A 22,423-nucleotide genomic window follows, 5' to 3' on the forward strand; every position below is an offset into this window, starting at 1 on the left:
CGCGCCGCAGGCCCACGGGGGGCCGCCCGGGCGCACGGAGCCCGCGTGCTCTCCAGGACCGTCCCCCGCCCCGGTGCCGTACCTGTGGGCGCCCGGAGCCGGGGCAGCGATCGGCGCGCCGGGCAGTGGTGGCGAGTGGCCCCGAGGAACCGGGCAGCGGGAGGAGCCGGAGCCCGGCCGGGATGAGAAGGTGACGTCGCCGGGGGGCGCTACTCTCTTTGTGGGGGAAGATGCTCGCCTACTGCGTGCAGGATGCCACCGTGGTGGACGTGGAGAAGCGGAGGAACCCTTCCAAGCACTACGTGAGTACTGCGCACCCCGACCCCTGCGGGGCGCTGGCCAGGGCTCCTGGGAGGGATCCCCGGAGGGCCCCGGGTGGCCCCTCGCCGCTCCCCTCTGCAGAATCCTGGACCTAAGTGCCTACAGGGCAGTACTCAGCTATGGGTTTTCTTCGCAGGGTTGCGATCTCCAGGGAAGCCTTTTCTGTCCTTCCTCCGCTCTCCCCTCCCCGGTTTCTTTTTTTGGCATTGGAATTGGCAAGTGGCTGCCCTTGTCTGTTAGGACGGTGAAGTCATCTGCGCGCTTGAGCCTTGATGGATGGTGGGGGGGCTTTCGTCAACCCCTCGCTGAGCGGCTCCGCTGGGAAAGAGCATCTTCCCGGCCCTCCCCGGGGGCTTGGGTCGCTCACACTCACACAGCCCGAGATGCTCTCAGAGGCTGGCCCTGGGGAAGGAAGCCTCGCGCTCCGCCTCCCACCTTCTCGCTGTCTCTCCCTTCCCAGGCCTGGGTCTAGGGGCAGAAGGAAGCCGCCGCGCCCCCTGCCCCACCTCCACCCTCAGCGCCGAGCTTTGATTTCCTTCTTAAAGCCATTGTGTCCGTCGGTGTGAGGAGAATTGTGGCTTTTCCTTTTATCCCTCCTCTGGACGTGACCCTTAACCGGGTTCATTTCCTCTTAAGTGATGCTCCATCTCCAGACACGAGGAGGCGAATGTTTGCTGTGGTCTCCAAGGAGCGGCCGACTGCCCCTCCACCTCCCCTGCACAAACTTAATGAGAAGGGGCTGAGGTTGACTGGGCAGCGGCTTCAGGGTCTAGGACAGTCCCTCTTTCATCTCAGCGGGTCCTGTCTTCCCATCCTTCACACCTTAGGAAGTAAACAGCGTGTCCTTGACGCCTGAGGAACCGTCTGAGCGTCTGTGCTCCTGGACTTGAGATAGAAGAAACCCATAGCTGGGTATCCACAGCACGGGGGTCAGGGGGACAGCAGGACTGCATCTTATTTGCAAATCAGGCACTTAAAGGAGCATTTAGAATGCGCAAAGCATTAATTTTAACAATTAAAACAGGCTGTTGGTTGCAGGCCTGGATTGCGCATTGATCTCTGAAGTGCCTTTATTTCCCTGTTGGAGGGGGCCTGGGGTTTGTGGTGATGTCAGCCTCGGGCTCCTCTTTCTGCCTTTATCACCGTAGCTCTGAACTTGGGTTTCTCTACAGTTGAGCGAATGGGGCTTTGCTCAGTTTGGGAGGCAGTAAGCGTGGAGGCTGGTTTCTGACCAGGCAGGGAGGTGGGTGCCTGTGGGGGACTTTCCCTGATGTGATCAGAGAGTGGTTCTTCTTGTGTCATCTGGCTCGGAAGCATCTTCTGCTGCCATTACAAGAAAGCTCTTTTTGGAGGGTTTGGGTCACCAGGTAGTCACCCTTCTCCAGGGACAGATGACCATTTGTACATCCCAGGGTTTATTATCGAGCTAGCCTTCTTAACCTCTTTTCTGAAATGTAGGCTAAGTTTTTAAGGGTTCTCTTTTCTAGTCCCCGGTTGAGGTTGGCACTGCTTTCAACAGATGGCACTCTCAGCTCTGAAACCCAAGCAGGTGCTTTTCCAGCTCTGAAATTTAGATGAAACATCAAATTTTAACTCTGACCAATGGTGTCCAAGATTACAGATGCAGGATGTACTGGCAAGAAACCCAAAATGTTGCTAATGTGACCGGGGACCCACTGCAGGCAAGATTGAAAGGTGGTTAAGTGCTAGGCTCTGAAGTTAGAAGGTCTTGATCAAAGTCTGGCTCAGCCACTAACTTACTTGTGCAACCTTGGGCAAGTTACTTAAACCTCTGTAGGCCTCAGTTTCCTCATTTTTAAAGTGAGAATAATAATAGGACGTACTTCATAGGACTGGTGGGAGAATTAAATGGGATCATCCATGTAAAGCACTTAGCCCAGTTCCTGGCACATAACAAGCACTCATTAAATGGTAGCTTATTATTGGTGAGATTCTGACTAAGAAAGTATTTTTGAAAAGCAGTTATTAATGGTCTGGCAAAAAGGAAGAACGATTTGGGGTTTTAAGATTAATAGCTTGTTCTATGTGAAAAATACAAAAGAAGTCCTGTCTAGTTCCCTTGAAATGATCATTTCCTCCCTTTTTACGGACAAAGTGTTTCCCGGGACATCTCCACTTCCTGTGTAAGAATCAATGACATTATATTTGGGGCAGGGAGTGATGTCACCAGACAGATGGGGCCACACAGAGATCTGCACTAAGGTTCTGGAAAACAATAAAAGGAGAAAGTGTTACACGTTGTGGAAAAGTGGAGCTGAGAACTCATCTGGCCAACCTCCTCATTTTACAGATGAGGAAACTGAGAACCAGGTTGGGTAAAGTGACTCGCAGCACAGCTAGTCACAGCACCTGGGTCTAACTGGCTTTGTGCCCATGGTGTGGGTGTTCGTTGAATGTACTCTAAACCTGGTTGGGGTTGACCAGGAAGACAAATCTCTGGGGGTAGAGAGGTTCCTGCACATGTGGGGTCTTAATGGATAACAAAGGGTGTCCAATAACAGAAGGGGTCCTGTGGGGCCAACAGCACAGAAAGAGCGGGCTGGGGGAGTCTGTGGCCTCTGAGGCTTAGGATCTGCTCTTCTCTTGGCCCTTGCACAGTGGACACCGCACACCAGAAGGTCAAGTGTTCTGTGTAAGGCACTCCGGTGTGGTTAGCTGGCAGGACATGCTGCACTGAAGTCGCGTATGTTCTGGAAATCCACTACACTGGAGAAGCAGACCTCCTTCCAGCCTCTCCTCCACTGATGGTGAATTCTGAGTCTGTGGTTTGGTAAATTGCAGAGGAGAGAGGTTTTATGGGCTGTGCACATTAGCTGGAGCTAGCTGATGAGCGGCCTGGGGCCTGAGCAGGAGGAGCTCTGCTGGCTCCAGAATGCTGAGAACACACTGCAAAGCTTCTTTGAGGATGTCCAGCAAAGGGTGTGCTTGTTGCCATGAGGAGGGTAAGCTGCCTAGGCACTTAGGGTATTGTGCTTTTCATCTGATTATGAAAGGCAGGCAGGTAGCCTCCATCGGGTGAATGGTGCTGTCAGCCCTTGGCTTCCTTCCTATCTGTCAAACCCCTGCTCGGGGTGGGTGGGAAGGGTGGGCAGCTGCTGCTTAGGGCAGGCTCCCTGGCATGGATTTGGGCTTCTCTCCAAGTTTTTATGAGCCGCCCCTGGGGAGCCTTTAGGTGAACTGGCTTAGTCTTTAAAATGGCCCGGATGATGCTGGATGCAAACTGCAGATCCCTTCATTTGAAAGTTTTCTGATAAGGATCCGAGATCACATCCACAAAATCTTTGCACGCACAGGTGTGTGTAGGTGTATGTCAAGTCATATGGTGGTGGAGAGAAGCTTGTTTACCTAAAACAAACAAGAATTTTTATATCTGTTTGGATTTGGGAGGGTTGTGCTTTTACAGTTGTTTCCTTCCCTGATTGTTTATTTCAGACAAATACCAGTCATGAATGTTCTGATCCTCTGCAGGACTCTTTAGGGAATACAAATGATGGCCAGTATTAATAGTTACCATTGATGGTGCCCAATGCTTAACATGCACGTTTTCGTGTGATTCCTGCAGTTCATCAAATGTGCCCCAATGTGGGGTAGGTTCTTTAATTCCTTTTTACAGATGGGGTAACTGAGGCCTGGAGATGTTAACCAGATTGCTTAGGGTCTCCCAGTTAGCACAAGGCAGGTCTGGGTGAGCACAGGTCAGTTTTCCTCCAAAGGAAGATATAAACCTCAGATGGGGCCCTTCTCAGTTGGAGTCTGTGGGGGAGGCCAGCCTCAGGCCTGAAGGACAGGGAAACAGCAAGGCAGGGTGGTATTTCAGGACTGCCCCACTGTGTGGAACACCTACCACATGCCAGGAGGGGAGTTTGTGATGACAATGGGGGAAGTCACTGTAAGGCAGGGGGAGTGGAGCAAATCCAGGGTGATATCTGGTCCCTGGTGACACTTGAAGTGATAACTTAAGGGTTGACTTGTGGAAATAATACATCTCCCTGTGTTTAGGTCATCACAGTTTTTGATCTTGGTCCTAGGAGCCACATTTTTAGGAATCAGTCCCAAACTGATTCATATCTCTGCCCTTTGTTTATTTATTTATTTTCCTTAGCCCTTAGACTGTGGCTCCAGTCCCACGGGAGTTAGAATATGCAGCCACAACCTGACAAGGGTCTTCTTCAAGGGCCAGTTCCATTATGGAATGAGTGGTGTTGGGCAAATCAGGGTGGTACCAGTGGTGTTGGGCAAATTTGAAATCAGTTTCAAATCCTGCCTCTGGCACTTCCTAGCTGTGCGACCTTAGACCAGTCACTCTGGGCCTCAGTTTCCTCACCTGTAACCTCACAGGGCTTTTGGGAAGTTGACCTGAGATAATTTTGGGTAGAGCTTCTACTCAGTACCTGCCCCCATCATGGGTACCACCCTATACCAGTTTCCATTTGGTGTTCCTGGCCATTGGGTCACCCTAAGACCCAACAGTTGAAGCTGAGAGAAAAGGAAAGACTGAGGCAAAAAGGAAGACCCAGCTGTTCATAGTCTGATGGGAAATTGGGCTACATGCCCCATGGAAAACTCCCAACATGCAAGAGAAACAGATAAACATGGAGCAGCTGTTCAGACCTGGAGGGGTTCCTGGAGCTGAGCATTGGGATCTAGTGGTACTTCCTGGTAAGCTGGGAAGGAGAAAGGAAGGAACATGGGTTGGAAAAGAGGAGAAGAAGGTGCCCCAGGTAAGGGCAAGGTCAAATAGGATTCTAGCCCCAAGGTCAGTGCCACATGTGGGTTAGTACTCTTGCCTGCTCTTTCTTTCTCTCAGTCTCTCTCCCTTACACACACACACACACACACACACACACACACACACACACACACACACACACGGGAATAGTTTCTTCTCTGGGGAGGGAAGTGATCTAGGGGTGATTCACAGGTCTGACAAGGTTCCCTGCTCATGGAACAGCCAACCACATCCTTCAAGGCCGTTGGAACACGGAGCACAGCCAGCCATTTATCATGGCCCTGTTTAGATCTGAGTGGGGGGTTTGGGAGGGGGCGCATCAGGGTTGGAATCACCATGTGTGGTGGCAGGCAGAGGGGAAGGGAAGAGAAGGGAAAAATAAACCTATTTGATGTCATAGGAGACTGGTTCCAGCTCCAGAAATATAAGCACCAGCTGCCGCATTTTCCAAAGAGATATCCGGGGCCAGCGTGAGTTAATGGACACTGGAGGCTATGAATTGGAGAAGTGTTGTTAGGGCTCCTGACTCTGGGTTTGCACAGCAGTTCCCTGAAAATTGCCTTCTAATTTCCTCAGCCTGAGTCACTAACCAGACTAGTTCTTGGCCAGAAAAAGTCTAACAGGCAACTCTGTTCTCTTTTGCCTCTTAATTAAACAAAATAAAACAAATAATAGAGTCATACATATAGTAGTCACACTTACTCTTCTTGAGTTCTGAGTATCCAGGAAAGGGATAATGAATTAGGACAGGGACCCAGGGAACAGGAAGGACAGGGGTGTGTGTGGGAAATGAGGTGGAGATTCTGGCTTTGAAAATAGGTTTTGAGCAAGAGCCAGAGGTGTTCTCTGCCATGACACAATTGCCAAAAATAATAGAAGCGCCCAATAGTGTGATCAGTGTTTCAAGAGGCGGATTCCCAGAGTGGCGTGCTACTTCCTGCCTGGGTCGGGCTTCTGCTGCCGTGTAGAGTCGGTTACAGGCAGGCAGGTGAATGGAGCAGTCAGAGACCTGGACATGAGGACAGGCCATAGGAAGGCCCCCTTGTGCCCCGGGGTAACCTCCAGGCAAGTCACCACATCAGCAATGGGGACGGAGGCCGTGTGTGTGCACAGCGCCGACCAGAGTCCCGTCAGGACATCAAGACACAAGGACAAGGAAAGAGCTAATGTACAAGTACCTACAGTGTACCAGGCAGTGCAGGAGATGCCTTTGAGAAGGGACTTTATTTGAGCTTTGTGACAACCACATGTAGGAAGTTTTTTTATGCCTATTTTACTGATGCAGAAATGGAGGCTCAGAGAGTTCACTGACTGTCACTCAGAATAATTCCAAAGCAGGGCTGGGATTCTCCACCCTGGTCTCTGACACCCAAGTCTGTGAGCTTGCCACTTTCTTCTCTGTGAGAGCTGGGTTGGTGAGAGAGGGTATGAAAATAACCAGCGAGTCCAGGCAGCACCTCCTGAGCAGATGCAAGGCGAGTCTGGGAAGGCTGCTTGTTGGAGAGCATCCGGGCCCTGGTACCCCTGCGCTGGAATCCTGTCTCCATCACTTATTGCCATGGGACCCAGTGCAAGCAACTTATGTCTCTGTGCCTCAGTTTCCTCATCCATACAAAATAAAAAAATATGGGGAAAATAAAACCTAGCTCATAGGGTTGTGAGGAAGATTAAATGAGTTCATAACTACAAAGAGCTTAGAACAGTGCCTGGCAGGCATGAGGCACAACATAAGTATTTGCTATGATAATTATTAAGACCTAAAGCTGTTCAGAGGAGGGAGAGCCCTCTGTGAACTGGAGTTTTCAGGAAAGACTGTCTGGAGAAGGGAGGCTTCCTGATGGGCCTTGAAGAGTCACTAGGATTTAGCTGGGAAAGAGTAGGATTTGGATGGGGAAACTGGAGAAGGCATTCCAAGACAAGGAAAAGCAAAGATGCTGGAGGTGGAATGTGCAAGGAAAAGCTGGGCAAAACTGAAGGTGAACAGGAGAGAGAAAGATGAAGGGAAAGGTCAAGGCCAGCTTCCAAAAGTCTCCAATGGCAGCAGAGGGGTTTCAGAGTTCGTTGTATAGACACCTGGGAACCTTCCTTTTCTCCCAAGGGCTGGTGGGGAGAAGGAGCTGATTGTCACTGTGGGGTCCTTTCAGGGGTGACTCAGAAACCACCTCTGAGAACTACACTTTGCTTCTTTCCAAACTTATCGTGGCTGGAAGAGAGCTAAGTAAGGACTGGAGCTTTTTTTTTGTCCTGCTGTGGCAACTCTTTAGTTGGCTGGCAGATCCCAGTCCCTCCTGTTTACAGCTCTTACTCCCAGGGATCAGGCTGCCCCATAAAAGTTGATTGCACCAGGGGCTCTGGCAGAGGGCGGGCCGAGGAGAAGGGAGGTGTTTGCTGCTTTGGGTCTCACCCAGAGGAGGGCCCTGGCTGGCAGGGCCTGAGGCCACACTATTTCAGGGTGGAGTAATTTCCATCCACACTCCCCCAGTGGCAAGGGAGAGGAAGCGCCTATCCTCACAGGGCCTGGGGGCTCATACTGAACAGCTCTTCCAAGTCTCAGGGGCATCGGAAACATCACACTGATGTTGTCTTCTACTTCAGCAACTCTCTGAACTCGTCTTAGTTTCAAATGTGATGCTTCAAACTACTTCTTCATTTATTTGACCCCTACCACACTCCCAGATATGCCAGTCAGACTGATTCTTTAGGGAAAATGTAATAAAAAATAGCAACTAACATTCCTGATTGCTTTCTATGTGCTAAGAGTTTTACATGGATATTCTCAGAGCAACCCCAGGAGGCGTGTAGTTACTGCCAGCATCCACCTTGTGCAGGTGAAGATGCTGAGGCTCAGAGAGCTCACGTGAGTCACCAGCCACCACACAGCAGACAAGCTGCATGCGGAGGGGCCTGCCCCGTCCCCGCAGATACCGCCAGTCTCTTAATGACATGTTATGCACCTGGGGAGCCTGGGCCCCATGGAGGTTCAATCTGAGGCATGGCCATTTGGCTTCTCAAGCCATGAGATCTTCCATGTGTCACCTCCCTGCTTCTAGAACTCCATCTGCCATCTAGAAAAGAGGGTGACTGCTTCCTTTCAGGTCTGCCTTGCAGAGGGTAGGGTGGGCATGAAAGGTGCTTTGGAAAGCACCGAGCACACAGAAAATAGCTGTGTGAGGGGCTCCACATCCCCTAGTCTGGTTTCTTAATCATTTGGAGCAGGGGATGGTTTACCAAAAGAGCCATTCCTGATCCCCAGGGAATTTCTAAACAAGGTTCACCTGCCCAGGCACCTCCCCTGAGAAGCCGGTAGCCAGGGTTGACTCACGGACACTTTAGGCCCTCAGTGAAGACGTCTTCTAGAAAACCACCTGAGAACTACACTTTGCTTCTTTCCAATCCTATCTTCGTTTTTTTGTATGGGAATAGATAGCTATTTCCAGTCCTACCTCTCCCTGCTGTTACCTGAGGGGAGGAAGTGACATCCAGGCGGCTGAGTTAGCAAAAGGGAAACAGCTGTGTGGCTGCCCTCCACTCACTGACTTGCTGTCATTTCCCTTTGGCTGGTGAGGAAGCCACCCTCCCCAAGCCTGGGCGGAGGCATGTCATGGGGTGGGGGGCAGGCTCCTTTCCTCTGTGTGTGTCAATGCAGCATAAATGATGCAGTGGGTCCTTTGGGGAGTGCAGAGTCGTTCACTCTGTCTCTGGATCCCTGGAGCATGAACTTGAGACCTGCAGGGAAATTGATCACTCTGATCAGATCTGACCACAACTCCAGGGAGTGTGGGGTGGGGGTACTGCCTGGTGCTGATAATGAACTTGCCAGGGGTGTACCAGATGGGAGAGGGAAAGAGGGGTGTGGGCTGGTTTGCGTTTTTGCCCGTCACTGCATGGTCCCTTGTAGATAGCCCTTGCCCTTTTCCTTTTTCAAGGAATATTCTCACTTGGTGGACCTTGATCTGTATTATGTCACCACCATCATCAAACAGTTCCCACATATTGAATTTCTATTTTGTGCCAGGCACTGCCAGGCCTTAGACTATATTATAATCTCTGGTCCCAACATAGTCCTGAAAGTGTGCGTTTTTAACCCATTTGACTCATATGGAGATTGAAGTTCAGGAAGTTTAGGTTGCACTGTTAGGTTGCATTGAAATTCAGACACACGCTTGTTGGCCCCTCTTCCCAGCCTGTACCTGGTTTCATACTGTCACTGTGTCTCACACACTTGGTCCTCCCACCTGCAGGGCTGCCCCAGGGGGTGGCGGGGGCTTCTACTGTCCCTCTGTGGAATGGTGATCCTTGCTGAGAGCCCTGCCTCGCTGTTTGCCCACCTGAGGGTTCTGAGTATGTAGGGATTGTCTCTTGTTGTCCAGAGTGACTGCTTGGTAAACTCTTTCGTGGTAGGCCTGATTCTGACCCAGCTTTATCCCGTTTCCTGATGGCCCAGACCCAAAAAGCTATTTTAAGGGACTTGCCTGTGTGGGAGAATTTCTCTCTGAAACAACAGAGGAGGAGGCCTCGCTGGCCTGGCATAGTGCTGCTGGCAGTGGGGCTCCGAGAGAGTGAAACTCTTTCCTGAATTCTGCCAGGGCTGGAATGGATAACGGGGTCCTTCACACAGAGCCTGGCACCCAGGAGGGATAGGATCCCTTGTCATTGTGGGTGGGATTCCTGGAGGTGCCTGCCCAGGGATTTCTGCTGGTCTGAGCCCCAGTGGGTTGGCAAACTGATTTTTCTCTTGCAGAGTTAAGGTCTATAATAGAACAATGACCAATGCCTGGTTTCAAGCCGGTATTAATTATTCTCTTTAGTCATTGCTCATTAACAACTTGAGAAAAATAGCCTTATTTTTCCTGTGATTTCTGAACGTGGCAGTTCCCAGACAGGGGAAGCAGGAGTGTTGAGCTAGAGAATATGAATGCAGCCCCTTATAGGTGCAGGTACTGGGCTGGGGCTTCTCATCCATAGTCTTATTTAATCCTCACAGAAAATCCTGGTCATCATCCCTGTTTTATAGACGAGGAAACTGAGGCTCAGAAAGGTGCAGCATCTTGTCCCCCATCACTGGCAGTAAATGTCAGGAGCCAGGGTTTGAGCCCAGATCTCTGCAGCAAGACTGTGATGTTTCCACTGTGTTCCCTGGATTTGATGGATTACCCCTGGAAGGTTGGTTTGCTAGTCGGGAGTCCTCACTTTCCCCCTGTTCAGGCTGGAAGCTCCACACATGTGAAATCTACTGCCCTTGGCCTTTCTCTGCCCTCTCTGCATTCCATCAGATTGGTCTCTGTGGCTGTTCTATGCACCCAAGGGGGTCTTGACCCTGATTTGTGGCTCTGGTGGGGTATGGAGCTCTGAGGCCACTGCCTGGGGCTCTTAAGAAAGGGAGGGAACCAAAAGGGAGTGTAGTGATGTGCAGCAGGCCAAGGACCCATGGCGTTATAGGTGGCTTTGTCTGACAGCTTCCTGAGAGCCTGGGGGTTTAGGGAGCTCATCACTTGGGGCCCAGATAAAACTTCAAGGGTCTGGGTTAAAGCCCAGGTCACGTGCCCACGTTGACCTTCCCTCTGAGCCCCTCCATTAATACATGATATGGTTGGAATTGGTGGTTGGGATATGATAACAAGCTTGCTACTGAGAACAGACCCGCAGCAAGGTCTAGCCTCTATTTGGTGTTCAAATTTTTATTCCCCTTGAACTTTTGTCCAGGGCCACTTTTGAAGGCCTGGCCCTTCAGAGGGTTAGACTGCCAGGGGCTCTACAGCCCTCCTTAGAGATGGTGGATAGCACGGCATTGTGGTTGGGAGCAGGGGGAGTTTAATTCCCTGGCACTTGCAGCCTGATTCTTGCTCAGGCACAACCAGGCTCTGGAAACCAGAGTAAGACCCCAGAGAGGGTCTTGGGTGCCCGCAGTTGGAAGGTGAGGACAAGAGGATGGGTGCAGGGCATCGACAGCCTCTGCCACATGGCGTTAGGCTCTGAAGCTGGCCCTGTCTCTCACCAGCTTATTCACTTGGTCAACTTTCTTCGCCTCCACGGGCCTCAGTTTCCTAACCTGTAAAATGGGTATAGTAATACTGCTACCTAGGCCATATGGCTGGTACTCTATAAATGGCAGCTATTGTTATTACCATCATTATCACCCTTCACTATTTTGCTCAGTTTTTGCCACCTCCCGGCAGCTTCCCTGACCTCTCATCTTAAAATGATATTTCCTATCTATGAATTTTTATGTATATCGTTTTACCTCTCGTTTAACACCTACCAAGAATGGCCTTGGGTTGTTTGGCTTTTGGCAAGCTGATACTTATTCATATTCATTCATTCATTCATTCAATCCAGTCAATCTCAGTCAATATTTGAATGTTTACCATGTGCCAAGCACTTAGAACACTGCAGGGCAGATAAAAATTCCCGCCCTTTTAGAGTTACGTCCTGGAAGGGGAAGGGAAAAATGAACAAGATAGGTCAAAGACAAAGTAAGTTAGATGGGGGATCAATGCTGTGAAGAAAACTAAAGCAGGGGGACAGGGAAGGGTGGTGATGGGGGTTGCTGGGCTATTTTTTTAGAGGGTGGCCAGGGACAGCCTCACTGTACAGGTGGTTTTTGAGTAAGACCTGAGGGAGGCAAGGAAGTGAGGCATGTGGATATTCGGAGGAAAGTAGTTGAGGGAGAGAAGGACCAGCAAGTGCTAAGGCCCTGAGGAAGGACATGCCTGGCCTTTCCAGGGAAGAGCACGGAGGCAGATGGGGCCCGAATGGAGTGAGTGTGGGAGAGCAGTAGGCAATGGGCATGCAGGGCAGAGGGTTCATGCATGGCCTGGGTCCCTCCCAGCCCGGGCAGTGTGCCATGCTCAGCAGTGAGCCTCCTGATAACTTGCTGAAGACTGAGACTGGTCAGAACACTGCCGGAGAAGTTGCTTTGGGGACTGTTTGGGGTTTTTTAAAAGTTTTTTTATTTTTTGACCGGTAAGGGGACTGCAACCCTCGGCATGCTGTGGTCTGCACCACGCTCAGCCAGTGAGCGCACCGGCCATCCCTATATAGGATCCGGACCCGCGGCCTTGGCGCTCCCAGTGCCGCACTCTCCCGAGTGAGCCACGGGGCCGGCCCGGGGACTGTTTGGGTTTTGACCCTGACGCACTAAAAGGAACCCTTGAGGGAAATGCAGTCTCCATTAGCAGTGTCATGGATGGGCTCTCCAGGGCTCCAAAGGCACGCTTTAGGGAGCTTCACTGACTGAACATCAGTTTTGTACCTACTGTGTGCCAGGCACTGTGCCGAGAGCAGCTCCTCCAGCTGGGAGTCGGGGGTGGTGAGCTCCCGCAGAGGCAGCAGCCACCACTCTTTCCATCTTTAACGCCCCCTCTCCACGCTAGCAGAGGGTCTGGCTCGCGGGAGGTCCTTGATCAATGTGATAAATTTGTAGATGAAGGCTTCATTCTTATGAAAGCCCCTTCCTCCCACTCCACTCCTATTTTTACTACAGCTTCTAACTTGCAGTTGTGGAATTTGGTTGTTTGAAACTCAAAACACATGTTTCTATCAATGTAATATTGTAAATGGTATTAAGATTCTCAGGTCAGCCCACCAAAATTTTTCTTATCCTCGGAGTAGATAGAATTAGATCCCTGAGAACCAGATGTCTCTAGTTCATCTACGTTATGGGCTAACCTGGGTACCTAAACGCTATGTGTAGTATCCAGGGAAACTATCTTTCAGTGTTCACAGTGAGAAGGAAACTCCAAGGCTAAAAAATCAGAACAACAACAATAGTAACAGCAGCATTAATTATGTGCCAGCCATTCTTCTAAGCTCTGTACTTACTGAATCCTTACAACAGCCTGATGAGAAAAGCACTGTTATGGTCCTTACTTTACTGATGAGAGAACAGAGGCACCAAAAGATTAATTTACCAATTGTCATAAGCTCTGAAGAGACAGAGCTGGTTCAGAGCCAGGCAGTGGGACTCCAAAGTCCTTCGGAAAACCTCTTGTTCCCTGGTCTTCGGGGAATCCTGCCAGCCAGCCTTGCCGCAGCCCAGGTTGGCCATCTGTAAGCCTTACCTGCAGGACACTTATCATTAGGTGTCTTCTACTTGGCAAGAGTGGAGTTAACAAGTGTGGGAGTGAGGGGACAAAGGCTGCAGGTGGCAAGTATGAGCAGTAGTTCTTTCTTCCCCAAGACAGGAAAAACCATTTGTTCCTGGAACCTGACACTGCAGGGGGTGGGTTTGCTGTACGTGGTTTTCTTCCTGGGCCATTTACAAGTCTCGCACATGGGGCTGGGGAGGGGGTTGGCAGGGAGCACTGTGTTTGTTGGTGGAGGCCAGATTAGGGTGTCTGGCAAGATGTTTTTGACACCTAGACCATTCAGGTCTTAGTGAAGCCCAACAGGTGGTCGGAGCTGTTGCTTTAGCTGGAAGCGGGGGAAGTCTCCCCGCCCTGCCCTGTTCAGTCTATTGTTAGAATGAGATGGGTCCTACCCAGTCCTTACCCTCTTTCCTGGCCCCAAAATAAACAGCAGCTGTTGTTGGCCCCACCATCTCTGCCAGCTGTCAGTCTGTCAACACCCCCAGGCTCTTGCTTGGCCTTACCCCTTGGGCTTGATGGCATGGGGCATTGGGGCTCTTTGGCTTTGCCCTATGGAAACTGCCTTGCCAGCCAGCTGGTTTGCCCTTGTATGCCCTCTCCCAGGCCTGTTGGCCACCCACTGGCACTATCCCCTCCTGCCCTGGACTGAGGCAAACTCAGGTTCCATATTCTGACACCAGCTTGGCAGCTGACTCTGTCACTTAGCTGGTGACCATAGGCCGGGAGCTTAACCCTTAGCCTCAGTTTCCTTCTCTGCAAAAGCAGCTAATAGTGTCTATATCACAAGGTGTTGTGTGGATTAAGACCGGTGCTGTAGAGGCAGCTAGTGCAGCCGTTGGAGGCAGACTGCCTGATTTGGATCCCAGCTTTCCACTCGGAGTTACATGGCCTGGGGGGAGGTGCAGGGAGGTGCTGAGGCTGTCTGTGCCTCAGTCTTCTTGTCTGTGAGATGTGGATGATAAAAGCTCTGCCAGGCTGGCAGTGAGGATTAAATGAGTTCATACATGTAAAACACTCAAGACAGTGCCAGGCGTGGAGTAAGAGCTCAGCGAACGCAGTGACGCGCCATGCCTTTGTCGGACGAGGCAGCACCTCCCCAGAAGAATCGTTCGCATGTGTGTATCCAAGGGCTGACAGAATTACTGTCCTCCTAAACCGACTTTTGGATCTGTGCTGCTGAGCTAATTTGCTTGGCATTGTTTCAAGCCTGTGATCAGAACTTCCACTTAAGGGGCTAGGGGTGGTGGTGGAACTGGTTATGAAGCAGGATGGAGGCGTGAAAAGGGGGAGTTAGGATTTCTATTCTACTTGGCAGCAGTTCTAATGATGTAATGTAAGAAGGGGAAAGAAGATCATGTCTGTGGCTCAGGACTGCCTTCAGCTGGTGAGCAGCTCCCCTGGGGTTGACCAGTTATCTGTGCCAATGTGCAAGACCCAAGGTGTTCTCTTGTGTGAGTTCTATAGCCTCCCCAGGTGCCAGCAGCCATGAGCCCACTTACGTTCGCCTCTCCCTGGCTCTACTCTGGGAAACTCTCGCTATCTTTGGATTTTCTTTGCTTTTACGCGTCCTCTTGGAAAGATCATACTGGGAGCCCCTATTAGAGCATCCAAACAGAAAAGTCATCATTCTCAGAAAGAAAAATAAAAGCAATTGACCCTAACTGTGTTGGGCCACAGTGCCAGGTACCTACGTGGGCACACCAATCCCTTAGTAAAGAGATCCCTATGTGGAACTGAGCATTTGCACTGTCTCCTAGGAGCCTGGTCCTTTAGGAGAGGTGGCTAGACACGCTGTTTTGCCTCCCTGTCCTTTGTCAATTCCTGTCCAAGGAGAGAGGGCAGTGGTGATTTCATCCCCAACATTTGGGGATGCTCCCTTATGATAGATAGGTGAGGAGTATGAGTCTGTACCCTAGAGAGGAGTGTAGCAAAGTAGTGTAGAGCAGGGGCTCCAGAACAGACTGCCTCAGCTCAAATTTTAGCTCTACCATTTATTGCTGTGTGGCCTTGAACAAGTCACTTAACCTCTCTGTGCTCTGATTTCCTTTTCTGTAAAATGGGGATAATAACAGTACCGTCCTGAGGATTGCTGGGAGGATTACATGAGTAACAATGAAAGCACTGCTTACAGTGCCTGGTGCTGAGTTAGCACTATATAAGTGCTGTTATCTGAGCCCTCACAGCAGCAGGGTCTGCTTCCCATCAGCTCAGAGCCTCTGGGGCCTGACAGATATATATTTAGACCCCTTAAGAGGGCTGCATGGTGTTTGTGACAGAGATCTCTTGGATGGAGCCTCTGGAGTGTTTTAGAGGAAGGGCGAGTGTAAAGATTTGGACCAACAGGTGATTGAATGACTTCATTTTCCAGCTGAGTGTCTGTGAGCCACTCACTTAACCCTCTCAGCTCAGTTTTCTCAGTTAACCATGCCCATGACTTCCTTGTAGGGAGGCTGTGAGAACCAGAGAGAGCGTGAAGCATCCAGCAGTCACTCCCCTTCACGGTGGTCATTCAAACAGCAGCAAGGCTTGACAAGTGGATCAGGAGGGCGATCAGTGGACTCAGACCTTGAATGACCCTCTTTTCCACATCTGTCCTCTCAGGAGCAGCTCTTGGGTGTTTATTGCAGCAAGGCTACAGGTGCAGAGGGTGACAGTGTCTTCTGCTGGGACTGGCAGCATCCCAGTTTAACAAGCTCCTCATGTACATTACCAACATCTGCTCTGAGGGACCCTGCTAGGGAACGTCTCCTGCCTGTTTCACAGATAAGGAGAGGCTCAAGAGGCCTGCGACTTCTGGAAGTGTGGTGGGCACTGCTGACGTCCCCTAGGCTCACCTGAGTTTCCTGCAGCACTGCAGCTGTGGTATCCGGCATGCTAAGCTCCCCACCTCGAGCTTTCACACTGTCACCCTCTCCCCACCTCCCCTCTGTGTGAGCTCTCTCCAGCCCCATGCACCAGGAAAGCTGGCTCTGCCCAGGCAGGTGCACCTGAGAAAGGCCAGGAGAAGAGGTGGGGTGAATTTTCATCCCAGGGCTGTCCTCAAGCAGTGGGGGATGGGAGTTAGTGGCCTGCACCCAAGGCCTTGTCTTAGGGTCTGCTTTGGGAGGAACCCAACTAAGATAGCAAACTTCTGCCAGCAAGCAGTGGAGATGGGACTAAAAACCTCTGTCTGTGGCCCCCTGGTCCCACGCCATACTGTCTTTCTGGAGGTTTCTGGGTTTCTCATTATAGAGGAGTCAGAAAAGAACCTTGTTTGGTGCAGGTCTTTTTGTTATTGAGAGAGGAATTGCTGGAGTGAGTGAGAGTGTACATGGCTGAAGAATACTTGATAAATACAACAGCTTCTAGGAGCTCATCAGGAAAGGGAAGGGCTCGGTTGATGTAAACATGGCCAAGAGAAGCTGGGCTGTGGAAATATGGGAATCTGACCTTATATAGACTTGCCCCAGAAAAGAAATCAACAAACAAGGTACTTAGGGATAATAGAAATCTGTCTTCATCCATCAGGTCAGTCTGGGAGGAGCAGTGTAAGTGTCTGAGGAAACAGAGGTCAGGGGCTGTTGGCCTCTGTGCCCACGTGCAAGGTGACAGATGTGAACAAGATACTCCGCTGGTTTGTTGTAAAATCCCTGCCTAGAAAATCTAGCTAGTTCAAGACATTATGAACATTAAAGCTTCTTGTGACAATGTTTGAAATTGTGGAGAGACTGGGTTTCCTTAGAGATTGTGTAGTGGATTGAATTATGTCCGCCCCAAACTCTCTGAAGCTCAGATTGCGTCCCCCAAGTTTTATGTATTAGAAACAGCCCCCACTGTGACTGTTAAGAGGATGGGAAATCCTATTCTGGTAATTAAAGGGTGGAGCTTTGAAGAGGTGATTGGATTGTAGGACCATATAGCAGAGAATGGATTAAAAATGGTGGTCAGGGGCATGGTTCTGAGGGCTTTAAAAGAAGAGGAAAGTCTGTCTGTCTCTCTCTCTCTGCTCTCTCTGTGTCCACCATCTTGCAATGTGAGAACCCTGGGTCACTGTCACCACCACCAGATAGACTTTGGACTTCCCAGTCTCAGAAACTGTAAACAATGAATTTTGTTTTCTTTATAAATCACCCAGTTGCAGGTATTTTGTTATAAGCAACATAAACAGATTAATATAGATAGTGAAAGCATCTTTAAAAAAATAAAGAGAGAAAAGAAAGAGGTGTGTGTGTGTGTGTGTACATGTCTGTGTGTGTGGTTGAGTGTGGGGTGTGGGATGTGTGTGTGTGTGCACGTGTGTGTTGTAGTAAAAGCTGTTGGGCATATTCCTGGGGACATCCTTTATCTATGAGAGCCCCTCATGGTCAGGCTAGGGGGTCCAAGGATACTTAGTTTGGGTATGAAAGGGTCTCATAGATCTCACATGTACTTACCATAGCTACCTTTGATGTTTTCCCCCAGTGCCTCTTCTGTGCCAGGCAGGTTCACATAGACCCCAGTTCATTCTCGTGAAAGAAAAATTGTGTTCCTCCCCTTTGATAGGAATCAGAAAGGTTGAGTCCCTCACTCAAGATGTCACAGCTAGTAAGTGGCAGAACTGGGATCTGACCAGCCTTAGCTCCCACCCCTCCCTGCCTCGTCGCCGTGTGGAGGGTGAGCTGGCAGGTGAGATTCTGCCGTGCCTTTGCCCGTGCTGAAAGGGACTTCCCCTCCACCCAGGGCACTTGCTCTAGAAACATGACCTTCGGTTTCTGTGGAGGCCCAGGAGGAGGAAATGTGGGGAGCAGTAGGGCTCTTAGGCAGGCTGCATGAACTAGCGTGGTGTAGGTGTGTGGGGGGGACCTGATTCAGGGAAAAGTTGCTGTGACCCAGAGGAAGGTGGAAAAGGGGGAGAGAAAGGGGAGGAAAAGCACAGGGAGAATTAGGGAGGGGTGGTGGGAGGGCTCGAGCCTCAAGGAGAGGATCCTGTAGACAGTTCTATTGGGTAAGGAAGTGTATGCCTAGTTGTCATGCCCTAGAGCAAAGGTCAGCCTCCCTCTGGGCTGCTTACGTGGTCTGATTTCTCCACCTGGTGTGTGGGGATGGGGAACTGCAGGCCCGTCAGTGTTATCTGCTAGGCCATTGCACCTCGAATAAGGCAGTGTGGATTCCTTCCCAGTGTGGATTCCTGGAAGAAATAGAGGGTGGACATTTCGTCAGCGTGAGCTCTTGGCAGACAGAGGCAGTGGGGCCACCGGGGTTGCCTGGCTGTGCTCGCCCACGAGAGCTCACGTCAGAGCAGTGGGAAATCTCAGGGAAGCTGCAACCCCAACTGTGGACTCTGTGTGGGGCATTTGGGATTTACTTCTGGCCTTATACCCTTTGGTTCCCAGAGCTGCTGGGAGAGGGCCTCCTGCTACCCAGCCAGCTCGGTGACTCCAAGCAACTCCTTCAAAGCAGACAGTTCCTGCCACTGTCTGCAAGAACCTTAAAGGATCACTTCGGCCCTACCTATGTGCCCCCAACATCAGCCAATGTGAACTCTGCAAAGAAGGTGGACTCAATCGAGGCAGTCTGAGCAGGACAAATTTACGAAAGACATCCTGTAATAAGTTCCCAGCCCGAATTCTGTTAATATAAGTGCTAACCAAATATGATGTTAATCCTTGTGTATTGGTGTGGTTCTTTACTGAGTTGGATTTGGGTGTGATGGTATAGTGCAGTTGTTACAGGTGCCAGGGCTTCTGGAGCCAGAGTCCCCCACCAGCTGTGGGACTTTGAGAAAATGACTTAATCTCCCTGAGCCTTAGTTTCCTCATCTGTAAAATGGGAATAATAAAGTAGCACAAACTCAGTGACCAGCAGAGAGGCAATGTTAATGGTAAAAACACAGGAGACAGTGGGCCCTTGGCATCCTCACTGGGCTCCCTGTGTGACGGCAGCAGATAGCCCACGTTGATGCTGTTAGCCCCCCTTCTCTTTTTGGAACAGCTTTACTGAGATTTAATTCCCATACTGTACAATTGACCCATTTAAAGTGTACAATTCAGTGGTTTTTAGTATATTCAGCATTGAGCAGCCACCACCACTATCAATGTCAGAACATTTTCATTACCCCAAAGAAACCCTGTACCTTTTAGCCACCTTCTTCATGCCCCACCCCCACCCCTTATTTGTCCCCAGCCCTAGGCAACCTCTAATCTACTTTCCATCTCTATGCATTGGCCCATTCTGGACATTTCATGCAAATGGAGTCATACACTCTGTGTTCTTTTGTGATTGGCTTCTTTCACTAGTGTAACGGTTTCACCTATCATCAGCCCTTTTGTTGGCTTGCAGGGTGAGCGTGATTTGTTCCCTGTGGTGGACCTGAGCACAGACGCTCACTGTGGCTCTGGCAGGGCTGGCCTGTGCTCCTGAGTGCAGGTTCCCCGGAGCACGTCCTCTCCCTACCACAGCACCCTGAAGCTGGCCAAGGCCTGGGTCTTTCAGGAAATGTTGAGCTCGCCTGCAGTTTATTCCCATTACTTCCTCTGGCCTGGTCAAAGACTGGGGGAGGGGTGGAAACTGTGCAAAGCCTTCACTGATCTGTCCCCCAGAGACTCTCCTTCCGGGAGGGGGTGGAGATAGAGGCAAAAAAGCATCTTTATTTGTTTTTAATGTTAACTAACTCCCCACCCCCTTACCAAGTTCTGGTGAAAGTTGCTGGGTTCCTGGTCAGGCTCTATTCCCTCAAGACACAGGGTCATGGGACTCCTCTCTTGGGGGCAGCTGACGTGGAAGTCACCAAGTGCTTTGGAGTTCTCCGTGTGTGGAGTCAGGCTGCATTTGTTTTTCCTCTAGCTAGAGCTGGGCCAGTGCAAAACTGATGAATCCATTAGGAGGTATTCAGCTGCAAGTAACAAAATCCCAGCTGAAACTATCTTGAACCATATGGAAGTGTATCGTCTCACTTTCAAGACAGTTCAGAGGTAAGATAGTAAGGAGTTATAATGTCAGAAAACTATTCCTCTATTTATGAATATTTAAATTGTTTCCAACTTTTTTTTTCCATTGCAAAATGCTGCGCCGAATGTCTATATATAATCTTTGGGATTATATACAATCTTGGGCTACTATTTTTGTAGGATAAATTATTGAAGTGGCATTGATGGATAAGAGAGTTTAGAATTTATGTCATGTAGGTCAGCTCACATTTTATTTGTTCTCCTGGACCATCTGTATCTAAAACCATAAAATGAGAAGTGATGTTTACAGTGCAGACCCTGTGGATCCCTGATGTCTGTGGGATCAATTCAGGAACATTATATTATTTTGCATTTTTTTCCCTATTTGTGACTGGCTAAAATAATCTTTAAGTCAAAAGATGCAACACAAACAGCCTCCTGATCAACCACCAGATATTTGGGGCTGGCCCGTGGCTCACTCGGGAGAGTGTGGTGCTGATAACACCAAGGCCATGGGTTCGGATCCCATATAGGGATGGCCGGTTAGCTCACTGGGTGAGCGTGGTGCTGACAACACCAAGTCAAGGGTTAAGATCCCCTTACCGGTCATCTTTTGGGGAAAAAAAAAAAAAAAAAGAGAACCACCAGATATTTGGGGCTGGCCCGTGGCTCACTCGGGAGAGTGTGGTGCTGATAACACCAAGGCCATGGGTTCGGATCCCATATAGGGATGGCCGGTTAGCTCACTGGGTGAGCGTGGTGCTGACAACACCAAGTCAAGGGTTAAGATCCCCTTACCGGTCATCTTTTGGGGAAAAAAAAAAAAAAAAAGAGAACCACCAGATATTTGGGGCTGGCCCGTGGCTCACTCGGGAGAGTGTGGTGCTGATAACACCAAGGCCATGGGTTCGGATCCCATATAGGGATGGCCGGTTAGCTCACTGGGTGAGCGTGGTGCTGACAACACCAAGTCAAGGGTTAAGATCCCCTTACCGGTCATCTTTTGGGGAAAAAAAAAAAAAAAAAAAAAAGACAACCACCAGATATTTGGAATATTCTATACCTCCCCCTTGGTTTTTTTGGTGGCTGGCCATATTGGGGATCCAAATCCTTTGACCTTGGTGCTACAACACTGTGCTCTAATCAACTGAGCCAACTGGCCAGCCAGGGATATGCTACACCCTTGAATGCCCTAGTAAGAAGTTTTGTGCAAGATATTATATTAGAAAGCACAGGATGAAAAGTCTAATAATACCAAGAATTGGTGAGAATACGGGGAAGTGGGAACATGCATACACTGCTGTAGAAGTTTACATGGTCCAAACAGTTTGGAAACAATTTGGCAATATCTAGTAATTTGAAAGTGTGCTTATTCTGTGACCTAGAGGTTCCACTTATAACTGTAGGGTCTAGAGAAACTCTCCCAAATGCACACGAGAAGACATGTGCGAGGATTTTTATTGCTCTGCATTCATAAGAATGAGAAATTGGTGTATCAGTCAAAATGGCATGGGTTAGGCTATGGAATAAACAGCCCCCAAATTTTATTTGTGGCTCATGCTTCTTGCCTGTTGGAGTCAATAAGAGCCTCTGCTCACTGTGGGCACTCAGGGACTGAGGCTGGCAAAGACTCCAGAGTGCCCTCATGGCCCCTGGGGCAGGGGAAGAGGGTGCAGCAGTGTCTGGAAATGGCAATTAAATGCTTCTGTCCATCGAATATTATTCAGCCACAGAAAGGAATGAAATGCTGATTGCTGCTACAACATGGGTGAACTTTGAAAGCATTATGCTAAGTGAAAGAAGCCAGACACAAAAGGCACATAAAATATGATTCCATTTATACGAAATGCCCAAAAGAGGTAAAGCCATAGAAACAGAAAGTAGATGAGTGGCTTCCAGGGGCTGGAGGTGGGAAGATGGGGAATAACTGAGAACTGGTATGAGGTTTCTTTTTGAACTGATGAAAATGTTCTGGAATTAGTGGTGATGTAGTAGTTTCATAACTCTGTTAGTGTACTCAAAAACACCCTTAAACTTTAAAATGGTGATGACTTTAAGCTATACTACAAAGCTATAATAACCAAAACAGTATGGTACTGGCATAAAAACAGACACATTGATCAATGGAATAGAATAGAGAATCCAGAAATCAACCCACACACTTACTGCCATTTGATCTTTGACAAAGGCACCAAGCCTATCCACTGGGGATGGGACTGCTTCTTCAGCAAATGGTGCTGGGATAACTGGATATCCATATGTAGGAGAATGAAACTAGACCCACACCTCTCACCATATACTAAAATCAACTCAAAATGGATTAAGGATTTAAATATACACCCTGAAACAATAAAACTTCT

At 49.6% G+C, this 22,423-nt stretch overlaps 1 protein-coding gene across 1 annotated transcript in view; it reads left to right on the forward strand.

Annotated features, from left to right (window-relative positions):
• Window positions 1–230: 230 nt before the first annotated feature.
• Window positions 231–22,423, forward strand: part of LOC103589499 (SH3 and PX domain-containing protein 2A-like) — a 142,987-nt gene continuing 120,794 nt past the window's right edge. Inside the window, exon 1 of the mRNA XM_008571502.1 lies at window positions 231–302. Within this exon, the coding sequence (XP_008569724.1) occupies window positions 231–302 (72 nt within the window). The remainder of the gene's footprint in view (window positions 303–22,423) is intronic.

The sequence above is a fragment of the Galeopterus variegatus genome, unplaced genomic scaffold, assembly GCF_000696425.1.
Source record: "Galeopterus variegatus unplaced genomic scaffold, G_variegatus-3.0.2 Scaffold692, whole genome shotgun sequence".
NCBI lineage: Eukaryota > Metazoa > Chordata > Mammalia > Dermoptera > Cynocephalidae > Galeopterus > Galeopterus variegatus.